The 20250-nt window shown below is 45.0% G+C and overlaps 1 protein-coding gene and 1 long non-coding RNA gene across 4 annotated transcripts in view; one reads left to right on the forward strand and one right to left on the reverse strand.

The window, feature by feature from the left end:
• The first annotated feature begins 217 nt into the window (after positions 1 to 217).
• Positions 218 to 8195, forward strand: LOC143819950 (uncharacterized). The gene is made up of 5 exons (XR_013225180.1): positions 218 to 347; positions 4269 to 4372; positions 4534 to 4652; positions 5253 to 5294; positions 8033 to 8195. It is a non-coding gene; the product is annotated as an uncharacterized LOC143819950 (long non-coding RNA).
• A 113-nt stretch (positions 8196 to 8308) lies between these two features.
• The window catches only part of FAM149A (family with sequence similarity 149 member A), a 41148-nt gene continuing 29206 nt past the window's right edge, over positions 8309 to 20250 (reverse strand). For all 3 annotated transcript variants that reach the window (XM_077302162.1, XM_077302161.1, XM_077302163.1), the window contains 4 exons: positions 19110 to 19230; positions 17194 to 17322; positions 16175 to 16253; positions 8309 to 12484 (listed from right to left, as the gene is read on the reverse strand). In XM_077302162.1, coding sequence (XP_077158277.1) covers positions 12411 to 12484; positions 16175 to 16253; positions 17194 to 17322; positions 19110 to 19230 — 403 coding nt within the window. In that variant the 3' untranslated portion in view covers positions 8309 to 12410. The remainder of the gene's footprint in view (positions 12485 to 16174; positions 16254 to 17193; positions 17323 to 19109; positions 19231 to 20250) is intronic.

Here is a 20250-nt window from a genome sequence, read left to right on the forward strand (position 1 = left end):
ACACTTCCCACTCACCAGTGTGCTGCTTCGCCGCCTCTCTGCCTGCCTCCACATCGCCGTCGCGTCCACCACGCTTCCCCACCTGCCCATCGCCACCGCCTGTACCTCCGGACCTCCTCGCACGCCGCCCTTGCAACGACGCCACTGTGGCCAGGCCCGCCGCTCCATGACGGCCCTGGCCACATGCTCGCCACCGCCCACGCGACGCCCACGCGACGCCATGCAGACGCGGCCCCAGTGTGCTCAGAAGATGGCCGCTGACAACACCCGCCCTGCGCCCGCTGGACGCCGCTGCCGCAAACTCCTGCCCTCGGCAGCTGCTTGGGAGCCGCCAGCGCCGAGGACAGGTAGGCCGCTTCCCTCCCCCCACGATCAAGCCTCCCGGAGTCCCGAGGGCAGGGGGAAAGGCTTCTGCGGACCCGCACCACATCGCCCGCGGCTACGCAGAAGCCTTTGGGAGCCCCCCCGCCCAGCTAGCGCCTATTTTATTTCATAGTAAAATGGGCTTTAGATCTAGTAAATAAATAAAATATGTTGGAACTTGTTTATATCAAGCATGACTAATAGGTTCATCCTTTCTGTCATCTGTCTTTTGGATGCTTTGCATTGCCAAATTGGGTTGGACTAGTATGGAGATTATAGGGTGATGTTGTCTTAGAGAGACCATTAAAAGAGAGGTTATGTTAGCTTTTCATGTTGACATCATTATTATTCAAGATGTAAGACATGCAGTTGATGGTTTTATTTGACAGCGTGGGTGAGAAGCAAGAAGCATAGGCACTCCTGATTCCAGGCTAGATGATGGCACTACAAGGGAGGTCAGTGGATGTGCCAAGCACAAACCATCCACATTGCCAGTCCCGATGAAAGTGTTGAGAAATTTATTCCACACGTGATGAGAAGCAATCACTGTGTGCAGAATTTGGGTTAGGATTCATTCAGCTGCGCTCCTTGCTGTCTGGTGCTGCTCTTTTGTCAGGAAAAAGGACACCATAGGCAGGAGAGTGTCCAAAGATAACAGCTCCCAAGCACAAGAACACAGTTTACTAATGTAACAGGATTAACTTTTGCTTATATATTCCCACCGTCATGATGGGCAGTTCATAGTCTGACGAAGAGTGCTTGCACTCGAAAGCTTGCGCCTTGAATGAATCTTTGTTGGTCTTAAAGGTGCTACTGGACTCTGGTTTTATTGGTTAGTATCAGATGATGCAGGATGAAAAGGCACACAGGAACACACAAACTGAAGTGCTCAGTACCCCAGCAGTTGTCTCAGGATTTGTGAGAGTTACAGATTTTAGAAGCACAGAGTGCAATCTGGGATTTTTTTGGGGGGGAGGCTGATTATTTTATTAGAAAAGTTGTACTGTGTATGAGAGTGAATAAGCTTCCTCTGGCATTGCGGGAAATAATGAATAAATCTTTGTTGGTCTTAAAGGTGCTACTGGACTCTGATTTTATTGTAAGAACATGTTACGAGAGGAGAGGAGGACATACTCTGTGCACGAGAGCTCTTTTCAGCTCCCTGTGTTGTAAAGTGACATGGGGGACAACTGTTGACTTGGAAGTTATTTTTTCCTGCACTGTAGTGAAACATGAGGCAGCACATAGCTGGTCTGGAAACATGTAGGAATACAATTGGTCAATTAGAATTGCCAGATCCTCTGATGGAGGTGGGAGTCCCCCAAAGCCAGATTTCACCACTCATCAGCTGGCTGCTATCTTTACGCTTTCCACATCAACAACAAAGCGATACTAAAATAGGTGTAAGTAGTAAGGAGGCTACCTTCTCTCTGTTACTTTTTAGTCCATGTTTCAGGAAGTTAATTATCAACTTTGTATACCCGTATGTAAGGAATCCACATGTCTACAGTGACCTGCAGCAGGGGTCCTCAACCCCCGGTCCACGGCCCGGCACCGGGCCTCAAAGGCCATGGTGCCGGGCCGCAGCGAGAGGGCTGGAAGAGGCAGGCACAGCTGCCGGCACGCCAGCGATGCAAACGCGCACACGTGGAGCTGCCGCGCATGCATGTTTGCGCCCCCTGCTGGCGAAAACGTGCACGCGCGCCAGCTCTGCGCACGCGCGTTAGCGCCACCTAGTGGCAAAAACATGCATGCACGGCAACTGCGCGTGCACGTTTACGTGCAGCTGTAGCGGCTGGGCCGCCGGCTCTCTCCCACCCTCAGAGGCGGTCCGCAACTACAAGAAGTTTTGGGACCGCTGACCTACAGAATAAGGTATCTATAAGAAAGGAATCATGTTCCTCTACAAATGTAGAAGGAATGTGGCTGTCCAGGCAGCATGAAATCCAGAAATAAATAATGGGCTGAAGAATTAGCAAGTCTCAAGCACCCAAAATAAATAAAAACCAACCACTCAGAGTTAATACCCAAAACTAGAAACTCATTAAAGAGCCAGTTACTCCAAGCATGCAGATCTGTTGCTTTATGCAAAAGTAGAGGCAAAAAGCCTTGAGAACAACATGATAATATCTTCCAATTCTTGAAAATCTAAATATAGTCCAAGTAGTTAGGAAATAATCCAAGAGGAAAAAAGGAAATCCATGAATCCTTCATTCTGATCAACAGTTCTGTTCTTTGTGATAGGGCAAACAGAATAACCTCAAAACAAATTATTCTGTTCTTCTCCATTGTCCCAGAACACTCCACAAATTTATCTTAGAGTTAATAATTTTTTCCTAGTCTTGCTTCTACATGTTTAACAGCAGATAGTCAAACAGCAGACTATCATATAGACATTTAGCAGTATTCCCATTACCTAGTTTACTATCTGCATGACACAAAAAAGCAGCATCTGGGGAGAAAGGAAACATTAAATATGATGAATAAAATCTGTTTTCCCCTCCCATTAAAAAAAAATTCTGCATGGAATGCCTAATGTTTCAGAGGAAGTGTTATCTCCACAAACTGAACCTTAAAAGCTCTTTTTAATAAAGTCATCAGTTCATATATATTGTATGTATCTATCATTGTTTATAGTCCATGTTCTTACTTGGACTCAAGGTGGATTACATAGAGTGAGTCAATACAATCAATACGATGGGATATTCAATGGACAATGCAATTGGATTAAGGTTGGAGAATCAGCCAGAAGTCTAACATGAGAACTGAAACAAAAAGTTCACCGGCAACTGATGTCTTCTGTGCAGACACACATTGGGACTGCATTTGCACAGGCCAGCCATGAACATTTTCTTCCTAGTTTCTAAAAGTTCCTAAAATGGTAGCACCGCCCCCCCCCCTTGGAGTCAGCGCATGCGTGGCTTTTTGCACTTGGAGCATCATGTGTTCTCTTGGTGGAACACCCATCTTCCTCAGTTCACCCATGTCACCACAAACTCTCTTGTATTACAATAAATAAGGCCTCCCAGGCTTAACAGTAGACACCTATTTAGACAGAACAGAGAGTGAGAGAGCTCACAGCAGCATAGGAGGGAGGGAACATGTGTGCACAGAAGACTTCAATGAACAACATTTATCTTTAACTGCTCCTGGCGGAGTGGAAGAAATAAAACAGTAAGGGCCCTGAGGGCAGGCCCTGTCCGGGATGAGGAAGGGTGCCGATAGGCCCCTTCCCCTGGACTGACAAGCAGAGGGCCCGGGCCCTCTGCTTGTCAGTCCAGCCCCAAACTGCCAATCAGCAGCCGCGCACAGCATGCCTGCTGATTGGCTGTTTTCCCGGACTACAACCAATTGGGAGGCGCGAAGCGCCTCCCAACCTGCCCTACCCCCCACCAGAGCTTACCTTCGCTCCAGCGGCCATTGCTCTGCTGGCCGCCGAGAGCGAAGGTATGCTCTCTGGCCCCCGCCTTCTACCCGACAACGGCTCCCCAGACCCCGGGGAGGCTGCTGGCCGGCTCGCTGAGCTGCCCAGCGCCTTCACTGGAGCCTGGGGACCGTTTTGAAGATCGGGGGGGGAAGGAAAAAAGCTCTCCAGGCCCTGGGGAAGGCGATCCGTGGCTCCGCGAGATCGCCTTCCCTGGGGCCTGGAGAGCTTTTTTCAAGATTGGGGGGGGGGAAAGCTCCCCAGGCCCCTAGCGCCTGCTGAATTTTGGTTTCAGCGGGCTCTACTACTAGTCCAATAAATAAAACTAAATTAAAACATTATTGAGCTACTACCCTTGCTTGGAGACATGGTGACACTCTTGCTGAAAAAGCACATGTAGAACTGCTTTCACCACACCAGCCTCCTTCGTTCCTATCGGGTCCAATGCGGAGTGTCTAATGAAGGTCTCTTCCCTTTACAGATGTTCAGCAATGGAACCTTGCAATGGAATGCTGCAGATATGGTAGCCAAATGGACCAAAGGAGTATGGAGTGCCACCGGACACTCAAGACCTGCTACGGAATGGTTAGGATCAACCTCTGTGATATCATCTGTGCTGAAGCTGCTTTTCCCTTCTTTGATGCCAAATAACAGACAAAAAGGGCTTTAAACTTGTTCTATTTAAATAATCAAGAACAGCATGTTGAACATCTAATATTTGCCATTCTTTCTCACTCTGGATGAAGGGTTTGGAAAAACACCGGAAGAACCACCTCCCGGGATAAATGAAATGGAGACACTACCTTGGGAAGGAACTCCACACTTGTATGCAACACCAACTTACTATCAGGCACCTCCAGAAAAGGTAGGTCCACTCATACAGCAGCCAGTGTTCTAACTCTCCTGACCAATGTTGTGGCCACCAAAATGACTACTTTCTTAGTTAGCACAGCTAATGAAACCAATGCTAACAACTCAAAGGGAGTCTTCATTAACGTAGCAAGGACCAGCTCTAAAGACTATTGTGGGACTACTTGAGAGGTCAGGGGAAACATGTGTTAATCCTTTCAAAAATCTATATGATAATTTATAAGCCAAGATAGATACCCCCTGGACCTCTATACGAAATGCAGCTAGTGTCATCAGATGTTCTGTTAGACCACAAGGTTAATGGATATTCAAATATCTGCTGTAGTTTGCATGTATAGGGGCACAACCCCTTCTCTTGGGCTCGTGTTTCAAACCTATTCCAATCATAGTTGTAAGAATAATATATCTGGGAGAGGACATTCTGAACTTCTCTTGAAAAACCACACTAGGGCTGGATTCACCAAGCTTGTGGTGAGGCCTGGAGATCTGATATTACAACTGATTTCTAGACAAGAGATTAGTTCCGCTGGATAACATTACTTCTTTAGAGGAAGGACTACATAACATATCTTGCTGATGTTCCTTAATTTCCCAGGTTCCACCCCCCAAGTCTCCAGGTATTTCCCATCCAGAGCAGGTAAGCCTCCCTCTTATTCTCTCTTTTGGCCTCATCTCTCCCTCGGTGAATACCACAAATGCATGGGCGATAAGAATATTTGCATTTTTACATGTATGTTGTAGTGTTTGTCATGGCTGCGGTATAACTGATAGTATCATGACAGCGGAATGTGTTAATTATACCCCTCAGTACAACTATCTCTGACTTTCATTGGGAGCCTAATTACCGTTTCAAGAGATCTTGTGACTTCTGCTGCTGTTGACTTGACAGGGCACATAGCTGGCTGTAAAACCCAAGCTGGTAGCTCCTCAATAGGAAGCTGTCTTACGGTGAGACTGTGGGTTGCGTTTGAAAACAGGCTCTATGATACACAAGGTATTCAGCACCACTGCCTGAAGTTTCCTTTTTCTTTAGCCTAGAAATACCTAGAGCAGGAGTAGTCAACCTGTGGTCCTCCAGATGTTCATGGACTACAATTCCCATGAGCCCCTGCCAGCAAACTCTGGCAGGCACTCATGGGAATTGTAGTCCATGAACATCTGGAGGGCCACAGGTTGACTACCCCTGACCTAGAGCGTTAGTGTTATAGCATGTTAGTTGACACTACAACTTATTATGCACAGTAGCAGCCGCACCAGACCACTGCCAATGCATTGGGATGGAGCAGCATGCTTCACTGTTTCTAGAGAGTCAGTTTGGAGAGAGCCAGCTTGGTGTAGTGGTTAGCACAGTCTTCTAATCTGGTGAGCCGGGTTAGAGTCCGTGCTTCCCCACATGCAGCCAGCTGGGTGACCCTGGGCTCATCTCAGCCTTGATAGAGCTGTTCTGACCAAGTAGTAATATCAGGGCTCTCTCAGCCTCACCTACCTCACAGGGTGGCTGTTTGGGGGAGAGGAAAGGGAAGGCGATTGTAAGCTGCTTTGTGACTCCTTTGGGTAGAGAAAAGCAGCATATAAGAACCAACTCTTCTTCTTCTTGACTACCTTTTGACTTTCTCCAGCATAGCCAATGTTGGCAGTTGTGCAGTTCATTGGATCTTTGTTTTGATTCTGAATGAAAATTCTTATGGCTTTATATTACCCCTTTCTATACTGTATAGTACAGTACTTTATTACAGTATAATACCAGAGCAGTAAACTTAATCAAAAACTTACCCCTAACATACAAAAAAGAAATAAGTTGTTAGCAATTGGTAAGGACAATTTAGAATAAAAACTTTCAAAAGTAGGTAAGGACTGAAATCTAAATTTTCTAGATAATAGGGGAAAAAAACTTTGGCCTGTTTAATGTAGCTTAAGAAGAACACAGGTAGATATTCTCAATTCTCAGGTCAAAAACCATACCCTATCAATTCCACAGACCCTATGAACTATCAGACAGAAGCTGGCTACTGGTTTGCCAATTATTGATTAGTCATCAGAAAATGGTTTGTTAACCTTGGCTGTGTTGTTTACAGCTCCTGACCCAAATGTCACCCGAGGGAAGATGAACCTTGCTCGGTGTAGCTCAGGAAAACATGGTCTAGATCTTCTACTTGGCCAGAGTAGCATGGGCATAGTCTTTCATGGAAGGATCTGTTTACACCTCCCAGCCACTACTGCAAAGGAAACTGCATTCTGCTGGACAACCAAAACTTAATGTGAAGATAGAAGCAAAATCACTCCTGTAGGCCTCCCCTCCAAAAACAGCCCCCTTTCCATCAAATATCCCACTTCCTATCACAGTAATCACTATGTGAAGGAAAACCCAAACTGTCCCTCACATAAGCAAATGAAAATCCTTCACGATAGTCAATACTGCATATCTCTCCAATGAGCTTACCTTATTCTCCTCTCCTCTGCTTTATCCTCACAATGACCTAGTGAGGTAGGCTGAGAATGTGACGAACCAAGGTGACTCAGGAAACTTCCACAGCAGAGGGGGGATTCGAATCTGAGTCTCCCAGATCCTACCTAGTCCAACACTCTAACCGCCATGCCACACTGGCTCTTGGGAACTGATCCAATTCAGCTTTAAAGCTAACAAGGTGTTTTTCTCTCCCCTTCTTTGGCTGGATATGGCTTATTCTGAAAATCTGAGCAAGTTGTAAAATATCAGCAGAGCAACTGAGGTAAAAAAAAACAGGAAAAAAGGCTTTGTCTGTAATGCTGTGCACATGGATGGAAACAGGACTCAGAAGCAGCATTCTGAGGACAGAAGGATAAGCAAGCAGCTATACAGCAAACGCTGGCAGGGGCTCATGGGAATTGTAGTCCATGGACATTTGGAGGGCCTCAGTTTGATTACCCCTGGCTTAGATGCAATGATTAGTTTGCTTAATATTCACAGTGAGGAAGGGAAAGGCTTGCCAGGGGAAGAATATCAGCTGGAGATGCAGTACTGGAATGGTGCTCATGTGCAGTAATCCCCCTCTGCCTCTCACACAATGCACAAATTATTACTGCTCACTGAAACCAAAGTAAACCCGACCTTTTTGGGGGGTTGTAAAAATAAGTCTGCTCCTAGCCAAGCTTTGATGCCTCCTGTCATTACTTCCATAGAGTTATCCCACATCCCTTCGTACATGTTCTCTATTTCCCTCTTCCTAACCCCACACAAATAAGGATTTAAGTCAAGAACTGTTTGTCCTGAAAATGGAGTGTTTGCAGAAGAGGGCATGCTTGGGTGCAACGAGACTGGTGCCAGGATGATTATTCTTTTAGCTTACCCAATACACACAGGTTGGGAAACTGAATGAACCTTCCTCTTTCTTCCAGATGCTGCCTGGCTCCTGTACACAGCCTTGAGCAAGAGACTGAAGTGTTTTTATGGGTCATGCTGTGCTCAAGAGATAGAAGAATGTGGCGTAACTTTCGGAGAAAATGAATTGCCCAATCCTACCCAATTCTTTATTTCACACTAGGAACCATAAGGACTGTTCTCAAGGTACCGAAGTTTACCAATTCAATTCCCATCTTGTTAGAAGACCTGCATGAAGTTATTTGAACACAACAAGGCATCCAAGGTAAACGTTTTAAAAATGCGCCTGAGAATTTTACTGATGTTCATACTGAAATGTTTATTTCAAATGTACAACATTGGCAACCATTTCAGACAAGTCATTTTGTTCAGCAACTTGAAGGTTCTAAGGCAGTGGTCCACAACCTTCCGGTTGCCGCGGACCGCTGCTCCGGAGTGGCAGGAGAGGGCGGCCCGAGGGCGGCAATCCGCGTATACGTGTTTGCGCTGCCGCCATGCCGGCGGCCGCGGCTCCCTCTCCCGGCCCCTCCGGGCCGCGAGCAAATCGGCCGCCAAAGCGGCCGATTAGCTTGCGGCTCGGCAAGCTTCTCTTCCCCCCCCCCTCCTGAAACAAGAAGCTTGCCGGGCCGCGAGCTAATCGGCCACTTCGGCGGCCGATATGCTCGCGGCCTGACGAGCTTCTCACTTCAGGGGGGCGGGAAGAGGGAGCTGCAGCCCGGCGCCAAGGCCTTCGCGACCCGGCACTCGGCCGCGGCCCGCGGGTTGGGGACCACTGCTCTAAGGCAGGGGTAGTCAACCTGTGGTCCACCAGATGCTCATGAACTACAATTCCCATGAGCCCCTGCCAGCAAATGCTGACAGGGTCTCATGGGAATTGTAATTCATAAACATCTGGAGGACCACAGGTTGACTACCCCTGCTCTAAGGGACAGCCTGATGCCTAACTAAAGCAATAACATTCGAAGTCCCACCTCACGCTTGATAAAAGGGATTCAGAACTTTGAAATTTGAGCTGAAGACGGCAACAGAATGGGAAAAATATATACTGGTTTGGGAGTGGCTTGGGTCCTCTGGGAAAAACATCCCCCCTGATGGAAGGGATTTTCATCAGTGTAGTGGGACCCTAAATGGGGCCCAAAATACACTCTGAATCTGGGGGATTGGGGACATCCATGAAAGGAATGGGGGGGGGAGCCTGACAGTAGACGAAGGGGAGAATCAGCAACAATCACCCCTGCTCTTCCATTAGCAGAAATGTAACACTAGACCCAAACCCAATATTTATCAGCCTTACTAGGATGCTGTGAGCACAGATTGGGGCAAGTCCCTTGAATACTGCCTTGAACTCCTTGGAGAAGATCCAAACAGTTATCAAACGAACAGTCTTCTTGTTGCCCTTGTCTATGTACCACTTAGTTTTCACTAACATTTCCTTGCACCTTATATATACCCATTACATGGAGGAAAAAATGTAAGGCTTTTACATTGTTGGTCCACAGTTCTTTCAGAAAGGCCGTGGCTTGGCTGAGGGGTCCACTGAAATCTTGAATGTAATGAAAACAGCAAATATTTCAAAACAAAAGCCTTGGTGTGGAATGATGCTTTGGCTCCAGACGCAAGCATTTTAATCGATTTACTAAAACAACAGATTTAAAAGGACTGATTGTATCAGCTTGTGATTTTTTTTTTTTTAAGTCCAGGAAGATTTTTAAAAATTCCATACTTAATCAATCCAGCAAGCAGTGGTGCAATTCTGATTGATGGAGCCACCTTCTTTCTCGGTAAATGTTGGAGCTTCAGAGCACCCAGTACACTAACTACTGGCAAAGAGTGACGGCTGGATCTCTCATCACACATCAAGGAGGTGAGGCCAAGAAAAATGAAAGGCCAGGGTAAGAGGTAAGGCAATACTTTTAAGACAAAAGAGAACATAATTAAAAAGATTAATGAAGAACTTGAAATCTGTACTTCATTGATGTTCACACTAACTGCAACACTGGTAATACCTGGTCAACTCTGGGGAAGTGTAAGTGAAGGATGTTTACAAGATTCTCCCCACCCAAGTTCCTCCAAGAATGCTCATCTTCTAAAGCACTTCACCCTGTCTGCACAGTGGCACTGATAAACAGCAACACATTGGGCTTCTGCTTTTGATTTCTTGACTTGATTCATGACACTGAAGTGGCAACCCTGAGAGCGCTTTCCTGGGTGTAAGGCCCGCTGGATAAATTTGGGTTTACTTTCAAGTCAACCTGCATTCCTCTTTACAGGCTACCTGCGTGTAGAATGCGTAAAACCCTGTCAGAAAAGGGAAAGAAAGAAACAACTACATGTTCCAAGTTTTCCCTGGTGGACAAAATGGCAGCCTGGGGAATGCTTTAGATCAGGAGTAGTCAACCTGTGGTTCTCCAGATGTCCATGGACTACAATTCCCATGAGCCCCTGCCAGCATTCGCTCCCTGGCATTCGCTGGCAGGGGCTCATGGGAATTGTAGTCCATGAACATCTGGCGGACCACAGGTTGACTACCCCTGCTTTAGATTACAAAAAAAAAAAAGTGGGTGGAGGAAAGAATTAAACTCTTGCTTCCTCTGATTGAGAGTCCAACACGGCTGCAACCTAAAGATTATAAAAACAGTAGGAAAATGAGTCTCAGATCTATCATTAGATAGTTTGGCCCCTTAGATTTAGTCTCCCTTTCATTCTGTTTTTCATTTCAGTCCTGGATACCACACAGGGGTGTTCCCAAGTCCCCAAAGGCTGATTTTCAAATCCCCTGCCCAGAATATGTGAGGCAGGATTGGTGTGACATGGAGCACAGAAAGGGACAAGATGGTACATGCAAAGGCACTCTGTGACAATTTCCGCACATCAGTAAAAATAGTGTTACGCCAGCTGAATGGCATAGCGCTAAATCATATTGCACCTCCCAGCCCCGCCTCCCCTTTTTGCTGTCTCACCTTTGTCTGCCTTCTTTTCACACATCTCACCCTCCAGATTTGATGCTGGAAATGGCAGAGAAGAGCAATGCACCTTATACACGATTCGCTTCTGCCTGTCAATCAATCCAGGAAACCAATCCCCTTTCTCCATGTTTTAAAAGTCCCTTTTTCGAGGTGGGGGGACTTTAGAGAGGCATGCTTTGTGTTACAACTTTGAAAAAAAAAATCTTTTATTTCTGGCATCGCCTCACACTTGTCTGCCTACTTGTTGCTCCAGTAAGTTAGACATTTTTAAAAATAAATTCCTGTCCCCAGGAACAAGGGAAAGGGAGGTGGGTGCAAGGGCAGGACGAGGCAGGTGCCTTTAGCATGTTTGAGCCTCCATACCTTCCCTCTGCCAGTTGCCTGCTGTTTGCTCTCTGGTAGCTAGTGCTAAACTTTCTGCGATTCCCCAACACATGCTTTAAAGTGGAGGATGCAACCAGCCAGTTACTGCTCAGACGCTGGATGTTGGCAATGTTATATTGGGGGGGGGGGGGGGGCGGAATATAATGACTATATTAGGTAAGCATTTCACTACATTTAATGGGTGCGGAAATGCCCTGTGCAATCTTTAGATCAGTCAATCGGGATTATATAACTCCTGAGGCTCAGGCACTTGCAACTTAATTAACTCCAGAACGGCACAGAAGCCTGGAGCCTTGAAATCAGTCTTTGGAGAGTTTGTCTGACTTTTGAAAAACAGGAAAATGTGTGACCTTCATGCAATCTACTTAGCATTTAATTGAAAGATGAAACATGAATACCTAAATTTTGGGAGGGAGATCAAAGTTCATGGGAAAATTTGGCTCAGTTCTTAACTGGTAAAGGTAAAGGTATCCCCTGTGCAAGCACTGAGTCATGTCTGACCCTTGGGGTGACGCCCTCTAGCGTTTTTATGGCAGACTCAATACGGGGTGGTTTGCCAGTGCCTTCCCCAGTCATTACCATTTTACCCCCCAGCAACCTGGGTACTCATTTTATCGACCTTGGAAGGATGGAAGGCTGAGTCAACCTTGAGCCGGCTGCTGGGATTGAACTCCCAACCTCACGGGCAGAGCTTTCAGACGGCTGCCTTACCACTCTGCGCCACAAGAGGCTCTTTCTTAACTGGTATTGGTCCCTAAAGAAAGTGGAACCAGGAAGGCACTTTCCTATAGAAGCTAACCTACGAGCTTAGAAAGCAAATATCACTAGCATTTATCCAGCGCTTCAGGCATTAGCCGCTGCCTCCAGTTGCTTTTGTTAATTTTCTTTCAGGAGAAATTTTTTGGCAAAGCGACTTCCAGCATGAGTCCATATGTGGAGGCAGGAGATTCACGGAATTGCATGACTGGTTCTGCATCCTTCTTCACACTGGCTGAACCTTATCGTTTCCCACCAAGTACAGATCAGCTCGTTGTCCTTTGCCACGTTAGGAGGCAACTTGAAATCTCCTCCTAGAGATGGATGAGTTTCTCTGAAACGTTTTGACATGGAATTGCGAACCTATAAGCAAAAGAAAACGGCATTGGGGGTCCAATTTAGACACATACCTATGCTGAAAGTCTCCCCATGGACAACCTTATTTTCAGCCTCAACTCCTCTTCTATAAAATGGGAGCTATGCTGTTTTACATCCTAGGCAGTGAAGAGGAAGCTGCATAAAGTAAAGCCAGCAGTCAAGGCTGCATGAAAAGGTCATCAGCTCCTTGAACATGGCAGCAAGCCTGCAACCCCGGATTTCATCTGACCAAACTTATTTCTATGTCAACATAAGTACTAATCAAATTGTAAAAAACTAGAAATATAGCCCGCTGTATAAGGGATACAGCGGGCGCTAGGCACTCACAGATCAGTATGCTAAATTCAGTCGTATGCTCCCCTAGACTGCCTGTTTAACCTTCACTGCCAAAGTACCCTAGCTCCTAGCACCTTTCTAGCCTCTCTATAGAGCCTCTCAGAATGATCTTGGCATGAAGGTTTGCTCCTGCCATTTCTTCTACTTAGCTTCTCCTCCTCCCAATGCCCTGTTCCCCCTTTCTAGAAGCCACTGTCTGCCAGCCACTTCTTCCTTGACTCTCCACTGTTCAGGTTGTTGTCTCTTCACTCCTGGGTCCCACAGCTACTCTACCCCTGCCGCCGCCCCCAGTTCCCTGTCTTTCGTGTTCCCAACTATCCAGGACATCCTCTCCCCCCCCCCCCCCCCCACACACAACCTTTCATGATCCTCCTGTCCCTGGCCTTTTGTGAAATAGTTTTCTTTCCCTCAGTTTCCTTTCATTCTCATTATTATGATCATTTTAATTTGCACACACATCCTTCTCACTGGGACCCCAGGCAGATTATTTATTCATTTGTTGCTTCATTTATATAACACTCTCTTGGGGCGCCAAACAAAATATTCAATTTCCACAATCATTAATCGCTAATAAAACAGCAACAATATAGCTAAATGATAAATGATATAAAAAAATTAAAATTGTGGCAATTGCAACTTCTCAGCTCTGATGATAGTATGTTCTAGCTTGACAATATTACAATTAGGTGGTGGTGGCTGGGAGGGGAAGAGGATTTTGTAAACAGATTACAAGTATGATTTTTAAAACTTTTCAGTTAATCAGTAACTGGATTGCAAAATGTGATAACATTTCAATCTAAGCAGCCAAGATACCTGGTAAGAAGGCCCTAACCTTTAGAACTGGGGAGAAAACAAGAAGTGCACACAAACATATCTTTATGTTTAAGGTAGTAAGACAATCTGTGTAGAAAGTCACCTCCTGAATGATTATTTCACAGCTTTACTCCATTTCCAATTCTAGTTTAGTGCATTTTGCAAAACGACAAAAGAGCAGTAGTTCTTCTGTCTCAGTTTCTTCTTCCTCTCTCTCTTCTCAGGTCCTATGAAATCTCTGCCCCCTTAACTTTATCTCCCCATCCTGTGGACTTTTGTTTCTTGGGCCCTGTTTCCATCAAGCTTTCCAGGTCTCAGAACCTCCTTCAGTGCTTAGATACAGTGGAGATTACCCCATCATGTTCCTAGTTCTTAACAGATGCCACTTAGGAAAATTCCAATCCGAGCTACGTACACACCTAGAAGGCAACAATGTGAGTGGCCTATAACATCACAGCAGGTCAGCCAGGCTGCAGGATGCTTCCCCAAGCTGGCGACGCCAACCTTTTTAGCAGGCTATACAGAATCAAACGGTAGGAGCCTCTTGTGGCGCAGAGTGGTAAGGCAGCCGTCTGAAAGCTTTGCCCATGAGGCTGGGAGTTCAATCCCAGCAGCCAGCTCAAGGTTGACTCAGCCTTCCATCCTTCCGAGGTCAGTAAAATGAGTACCCAGCTTGCTGGGGGGTAAACGGTAATGACTGGGGAAGGCACTGGCAAACCACCCCGTATTGAGTCTGCCATGAAAACGCTAGAGGGCGTCACCCCAAGGGTCAGACATGACTCGGTGCTTGCACAGGGGATACCTTTACCTTTACCTTACAGAATCAAACACACTTCCCAGATATCACCGGGCTGTATGGCAGCTGTACAAAAGACTGTACAAGTATTTAGCCTTTTATTTCTATATCATAGTCCTCAATAGTTGTATTGTGGTAATTAATTCTATTACCACTCTGAATTTTTTTCCTGTCATATCAAAAAGCAAGAAAATAAATTATGTGCTCAGGTAACTGGAAAGAATGAACTTCCCTCTGCTACTTCTAGGGCCCATCTGTACATATCTGATAATGCACTTTCAATGTGCTTTTGCAGCTGGATTTTCCTGTGTGGAACAGGAAAATCTACTAAATGGCACTGGAAGTGCATTATCTAATGTGTGCAGAATGGGCCCAGGTCTTTATTTCAATCCTACAAAAATTCTAGCGCAATCTTATGCACTAAGAGTCCAGCCTGCTGATTTCATTTGGAACTGCACAGGACTGCAGAGTTAATTACTCATCCTCCCCCCCCCCCCCATAAAAACTGCTTTCCTAGTTTGCAAAAGGACACAGTTTGAGTCCAGTGGCACCTTTCATACATGTACATGAAAGTTTATACCCAGAATAAAACTGTTGGCCTTAAAAGTGCCACTGGACTCAAGCTTTGTTCGGACACCTCCAACCAGCATGGAGGCCCACCTGTGCCAAGTTCTCACAATTATAAATGAAAACCTGCTGTGATATTATGGGGCACTCTCATAGTTGCCCTCTTGGTGTGAATGTTCATCCACCTATTCCTCTAAAAATACCTTCCAGCGTTATGTGTGTGACTGAGGACAACAGACTTGCACTATGGAGGAGGGAACAATGCATGACTGAGTTTATGAGCTATTAATAGCAACACAGAGTTTTGCAGAGAAATGGAAGCACAAAGCACTTTGTCAGAGCATTCCATTGAGAAGGTAGCCCTCTGCTGGTTGTTTGGTAACATTGCAGGGACATTTCTACAGCTCTCCAGGCACAGAACTCAAGAGTGATTTTACACACGGCCCATCCATGAGTAGCCTTTTGTTCCATCTTCTTGCACAAATGCACCTGTGCAAATCAACAAGTGTAAGTGACAGTATATTTGGAGTATTTCAACCCGTAGGAGTATAATGCCATCTCGAGGAGAGTTACTCCATTCTACACCCATTTATTTCTTTTAAAAAAACTTTCTATGTTCTGACATAAACTTTGCAACTTTTAAATATTCTCTTATTCTTTTTTGTATAATCCTCAGAGAACACTGATAACTTGTTCCTGTATTTCTGCACATGTAATTTGATCCTCTGAACCACATCGGAGAGCAGACGACCTTCATGTCAGAATCCCTCCCAATTCATATTCCACCTAACCCCTCTTTCTTCTCTAGCTAAGAACAGGAACTGGGCTTGCTTTGCATTGTTTTGTTTTAATACCTAAATATAATTTATTAAATTTGATGTAAAATTTAGGCTGAATCTCTACATTTTCTAAATTTAATGTCAAACCTTCTGATATCCAACACATGACTGTTCTTGAATATGTGCCTGGAAAGAAGGTAAAGTCTCTGCCCTTTGGATGTTTGGTCCTCCAGGAATCTTCTAATTCCAGCATTCCCATGTATTGACATACATTTGTAGGTAATTCTCCATCTTTAATATTCCTCAATCTGCCTTTTTGGAGGTCTAGAATGGGCTCTTGTCTTCTTTTTGGTTTTGTGAATAAAATGTATTATAAAATCTTACCTGTGATGACTCCTTGACCTGTCCACATATGATTAGCAAAATCCATAGAAGTCAATGATCTTTTATGAGCTGCATCTGACTGAAAGAGGTACACATTTTTATTCTTTTACAAAAATAAAAATTAAGGATAGTTGTTGACCAGGACACGAACTGAGAGTTGTGGGGATATAACTACTACATAAGAAGAGTGCCCAAAACCAGAATTACACATGCAGTGGTAGCAACCCTCTGAACACCAGTGCTGGAAAGCAGCGGTGGAGTAGATTTGGGTCTCTGGACCCTGCTTGTAGGCCTTCTAGGGTCACCTAGGTGGCCATCCTTTGAAATGGAGTCCTGCATTAGATGCTCTTATATTATGTTTGTTCCTTTCCTAACCAATATTGGGGAGGCTGAGTTGGCTGTCATATTGCTGGTATTTAGGACTAAGTCAAAGCAATGCAAAAGAGGTGTATTTAGAGTCCGACTCACTCAGGTCTATTTAATGGGGCTTACTCCCAGAAAAGTGTTCTTAGGAGTACACTGTGAAACTATAACTTATGCTTCTGAATTAGATTCAAGTGGGTAGCCGTATTGGTCTGAAGTAGCACAGCAAAAATAGAGTCCAATAGCACCTGTAAGACCAACAATGATTTATTCAAGCTATCCTTATCCCTTGAATAAATCTTTGTTGGTCTTAAAGGTGCTATTGGAATCTATTTTTGTTGTGCTTCCATAGAATCATAGAGTTGGAAGGGATCTCCTGGGTCATCTAGTCCAACCCCCTGCACGATGCAGGACACTCACAACCCTATCGCTTATCCACTCTAACCTGCCACCCCCTTGAACCTTCACAGAAGGTTCTCACCTCTCCGTCAGATTCCAAACTCGATACTACAGTCTCTGAAAGAAGCAAAACAGCCTATAGGACCTTAAACCAGCAGGACTATGAATAATACAGTTGGTACTTGAGTGGTTTCTTCCATACTTTGTCTTCAGTTTTGTTGGAGGAGGAGCTGACCTGAAGGCTTTCAAGTACTTACCCGAAATGTGTGAGTGGTATTGGGTCTTGAGAACTGATCGATTCCTATAGTGCGCTCTCTAAGTGGCCGTCGTTCAATAGTATCTGGTACGGCACTCGATATTCTGCTTGGAGGATATCGTCTTCTTTGCTGAAAAGACAGAAGAAGAAAACGTCCATCACATCACCAGGGCATGGTAATAATTATTTTAAAATTATGCTTTGGCTTTTGATGGATTTACTTGAAAAAAAGAACTACCGTATATACTCGCATATAAGACGACCCACGTATAAGCCGAGGTACCTAATTTTACCACAAAATCTGGGCAAGCTTATTGACTCGCATGTACGCCGCGGGTGGGAAATGCTCCATCATCACAGGCTCCCCCATCCAGCCTCCCCTCCAACAAATTCAGAAAAGTCAAGAGGATGAATAACTGTTGGTATTTGTACCCCAATTTTCACCCACAGAAACCAAAAGAATAGTTTGGAAGAAGTGATTAAGAAGAGAAAGAAGTGAAGGAAAAAGGAAAAAAAGATCAGAGCCCCTCAGACAAACCATTGATGTCCTACAAGCTGCTAGAGCAACGATTGGCTGGCTGGAGTAGGCTTTTATTTCAATTACCGTCTATACCCACGTATAAGCCGAGGAGGGCTTTTTTGGTGTGAAAAAGGTGCTGAAAAACTAGGCTTATATGCGAATATATAAGGTAACTTTCAGCCACCTTCTTCAATACCTGAATATGAAATATTGTATATTATAAAAAGAATAAAGGGAACAGAATAATTGTTGGAGGTTCTGTTCGAGACTCAAGGTGAGAGTGGGGTACAATTCAGTACAGATGCTCCTTATTTCACTTCATTTATAACCCACCTTAAAATCATAGAATCATAAAAGTTGGAAGGGACCTCCAGGGTCATCGAGTCCAATCCACGGCACAATACAGGAACTCACAACTACCTGCCCACCCACAGTGACCCCAAATTCATGTTCCAGTGATCCCCCCACCAAAAATCTCCAGAATCCAGCCTGGCCCAGAGGAAATTCACTTACTATTCAAAGCGGCAATTAGCAATTCCCTGGGTATGCAAGGAAGGGCCACAAGAGACGTTTCTTTTCTTTCCAGTTAACTTATAAACTGTGGCCTTTATTATTCTTCCTGGACATTTTGTGGTGCAATGGCATACTGTGTGTGCATGCTGCGGTTTATGGTGCTGGGCAGCTGTTTCCAGATTTATGTATTCTACCTTCTGTGTCCAAGCTTGATATTGTGCAATGCATTCTAATATTTGGTGATAGAAAACCAGCACGGAAAGTGTGGACTACTACACTATCCCCACCACTACTGGTAAATTAAATGGGAAGAAAAAAAAACATGCGCTGCTAAAACAAGATACACACAGAAGGCACAGAAGTGAAATTGCTAAAATAAGAGGGAATGGAATCTGATCCAGGAACTGGAAATAAAAACAGGAAGATGTCAACGCAGTTGTAAACAGGAACAAGTTCCTTTAAGCGTTACAGAAATACATAGGTTACTGAAGAAGAAAATACCTTTCTGAAGTAGCTGTTTCTTGTCCTTTGTTACAGAAGAACCCTGTGAGGTACCTTAGGCAGAGAAATAGTGACCTGCACGACAGCATTCATTCAGCTTCGAAACTGAACAGAGAGTTGAGCTTTGCAGCCCTATCCTAAGCAGAGTTACACCGAAATCAATGGGCTTACAGGGGTGTGAGTATGTGGGATAACTCCACTCATCATCCAGATCTAACCCTAGTGCTCTAACCATTGCACAACCCTGACAGATTCAGTTATTCATTGATTTAGTTATTTATTGAGCAGGAGGCTTCCAACTCTATGATTCCATGACATGATTCTGTCTTTATTTCAGCTAAAGATATAATATTATTTAAAAAGTGAAGGACTGTATCTCTTACAAAGCCTTGCCGGGATCCTGGAACAGAAAGATATTGATCAACAACTTCTGAACTTATGGGTGGCAACTTGTTCCGTGTCGCAGGCACAAGTGGAGAGGACACACGATCTAAGCCTGTGCACCTGTGGAAAATGAATAAACACAAAGGCACGTTTTTCAGTTCCTTTAACTACAGCAAGAGTTGTTGTTCTTAATTTCATGTTGCAGGGACAGTGGAATGCCTGTTACGTCTATTTGCAAGAGGCCCATTTACAAATTGACAATGCTCCCAAACATATCACTTACTGCTTACAAGGCTGGAGCCATTGCTCACTTGGCTATGGAATGTGAATGTTTTATTTTTCTCTAATTCTCATGTAAAGCCCTTGAAAAACCTTATAATTCATTCTCAAATCATGTTCAATAAGGCACCAGAGCCAGCGTGGTGTAGTGGTTAAAGAGCGGCAGCCTCTAATTTGCAGAATCAAGTTTGATTCCCTACGCCTCCACATGTAGCCAGCTGGATGACGCTGGGCTGGTCACAGAACTGTTCTCGCAGAGCATTTCCCTTAGGATTCTTTCAGCCCCACCTATCTTACACAGTGTGGGTTGTGCATGGACTTTCATATTAGCCCAAATGAACTCTTTTCCATCAAGCATCAGGGGTTCTAGGCGGAAGAGTCTGTCATATCCCCTTGCATGGAAAGCTTTGCTCATGTGGAATGCATGGGCCTGATTCTATTCAGCATATAATCCTAGACTGCCCCTTTCATGAGGTTTCTCGAAGGAGGCTTTTCTTAACCCTGTTACAGGATGAAAGTTTAGGAAAACAGCCTCGTGACCCAAGTTTGGTGCACAAAGAGTAGAAGAAGAAGAAGAAGATGAAGAAGATGAAGAAGATGAAGAAGATGAAGAAGTTGGTTCTTATATGCGGCTTTTCTCTACCCGAAGGAGTTTCAAAGTGGCTTACAGCTGCCTTCTCTTTCCTCTCCCCACAACAGACACCCTGTGAGGTGGGTGAGGCTGAGAGAGCCCTGATATTACTGCTGGGTCAGAACAGTTTTATCAGTGAGCCCAAGATCACCCGCCTGGTTGCATGTGGGGGAGTGCAGAATCGAACCTCACATGCCAGATTAGAAGTCCGTACTCCTAACCACTAGACT

The sequence above is a fragment of the Paroedura picta genome, chromosome 10 (genome assembly GCF_049243985.1).
Source record: "Paroedura picta isolate Pp20150507F chromosome 10, Ppicta_v3.0, whole genome shotgun sequence".
In the NCBI taxonomy this organism is placed as follows: Eukaryota; Metazoa; Chordata; class Lepidosauria; order Squamata; family Gekkonidae; genus Paroedura; species Paroedura picta.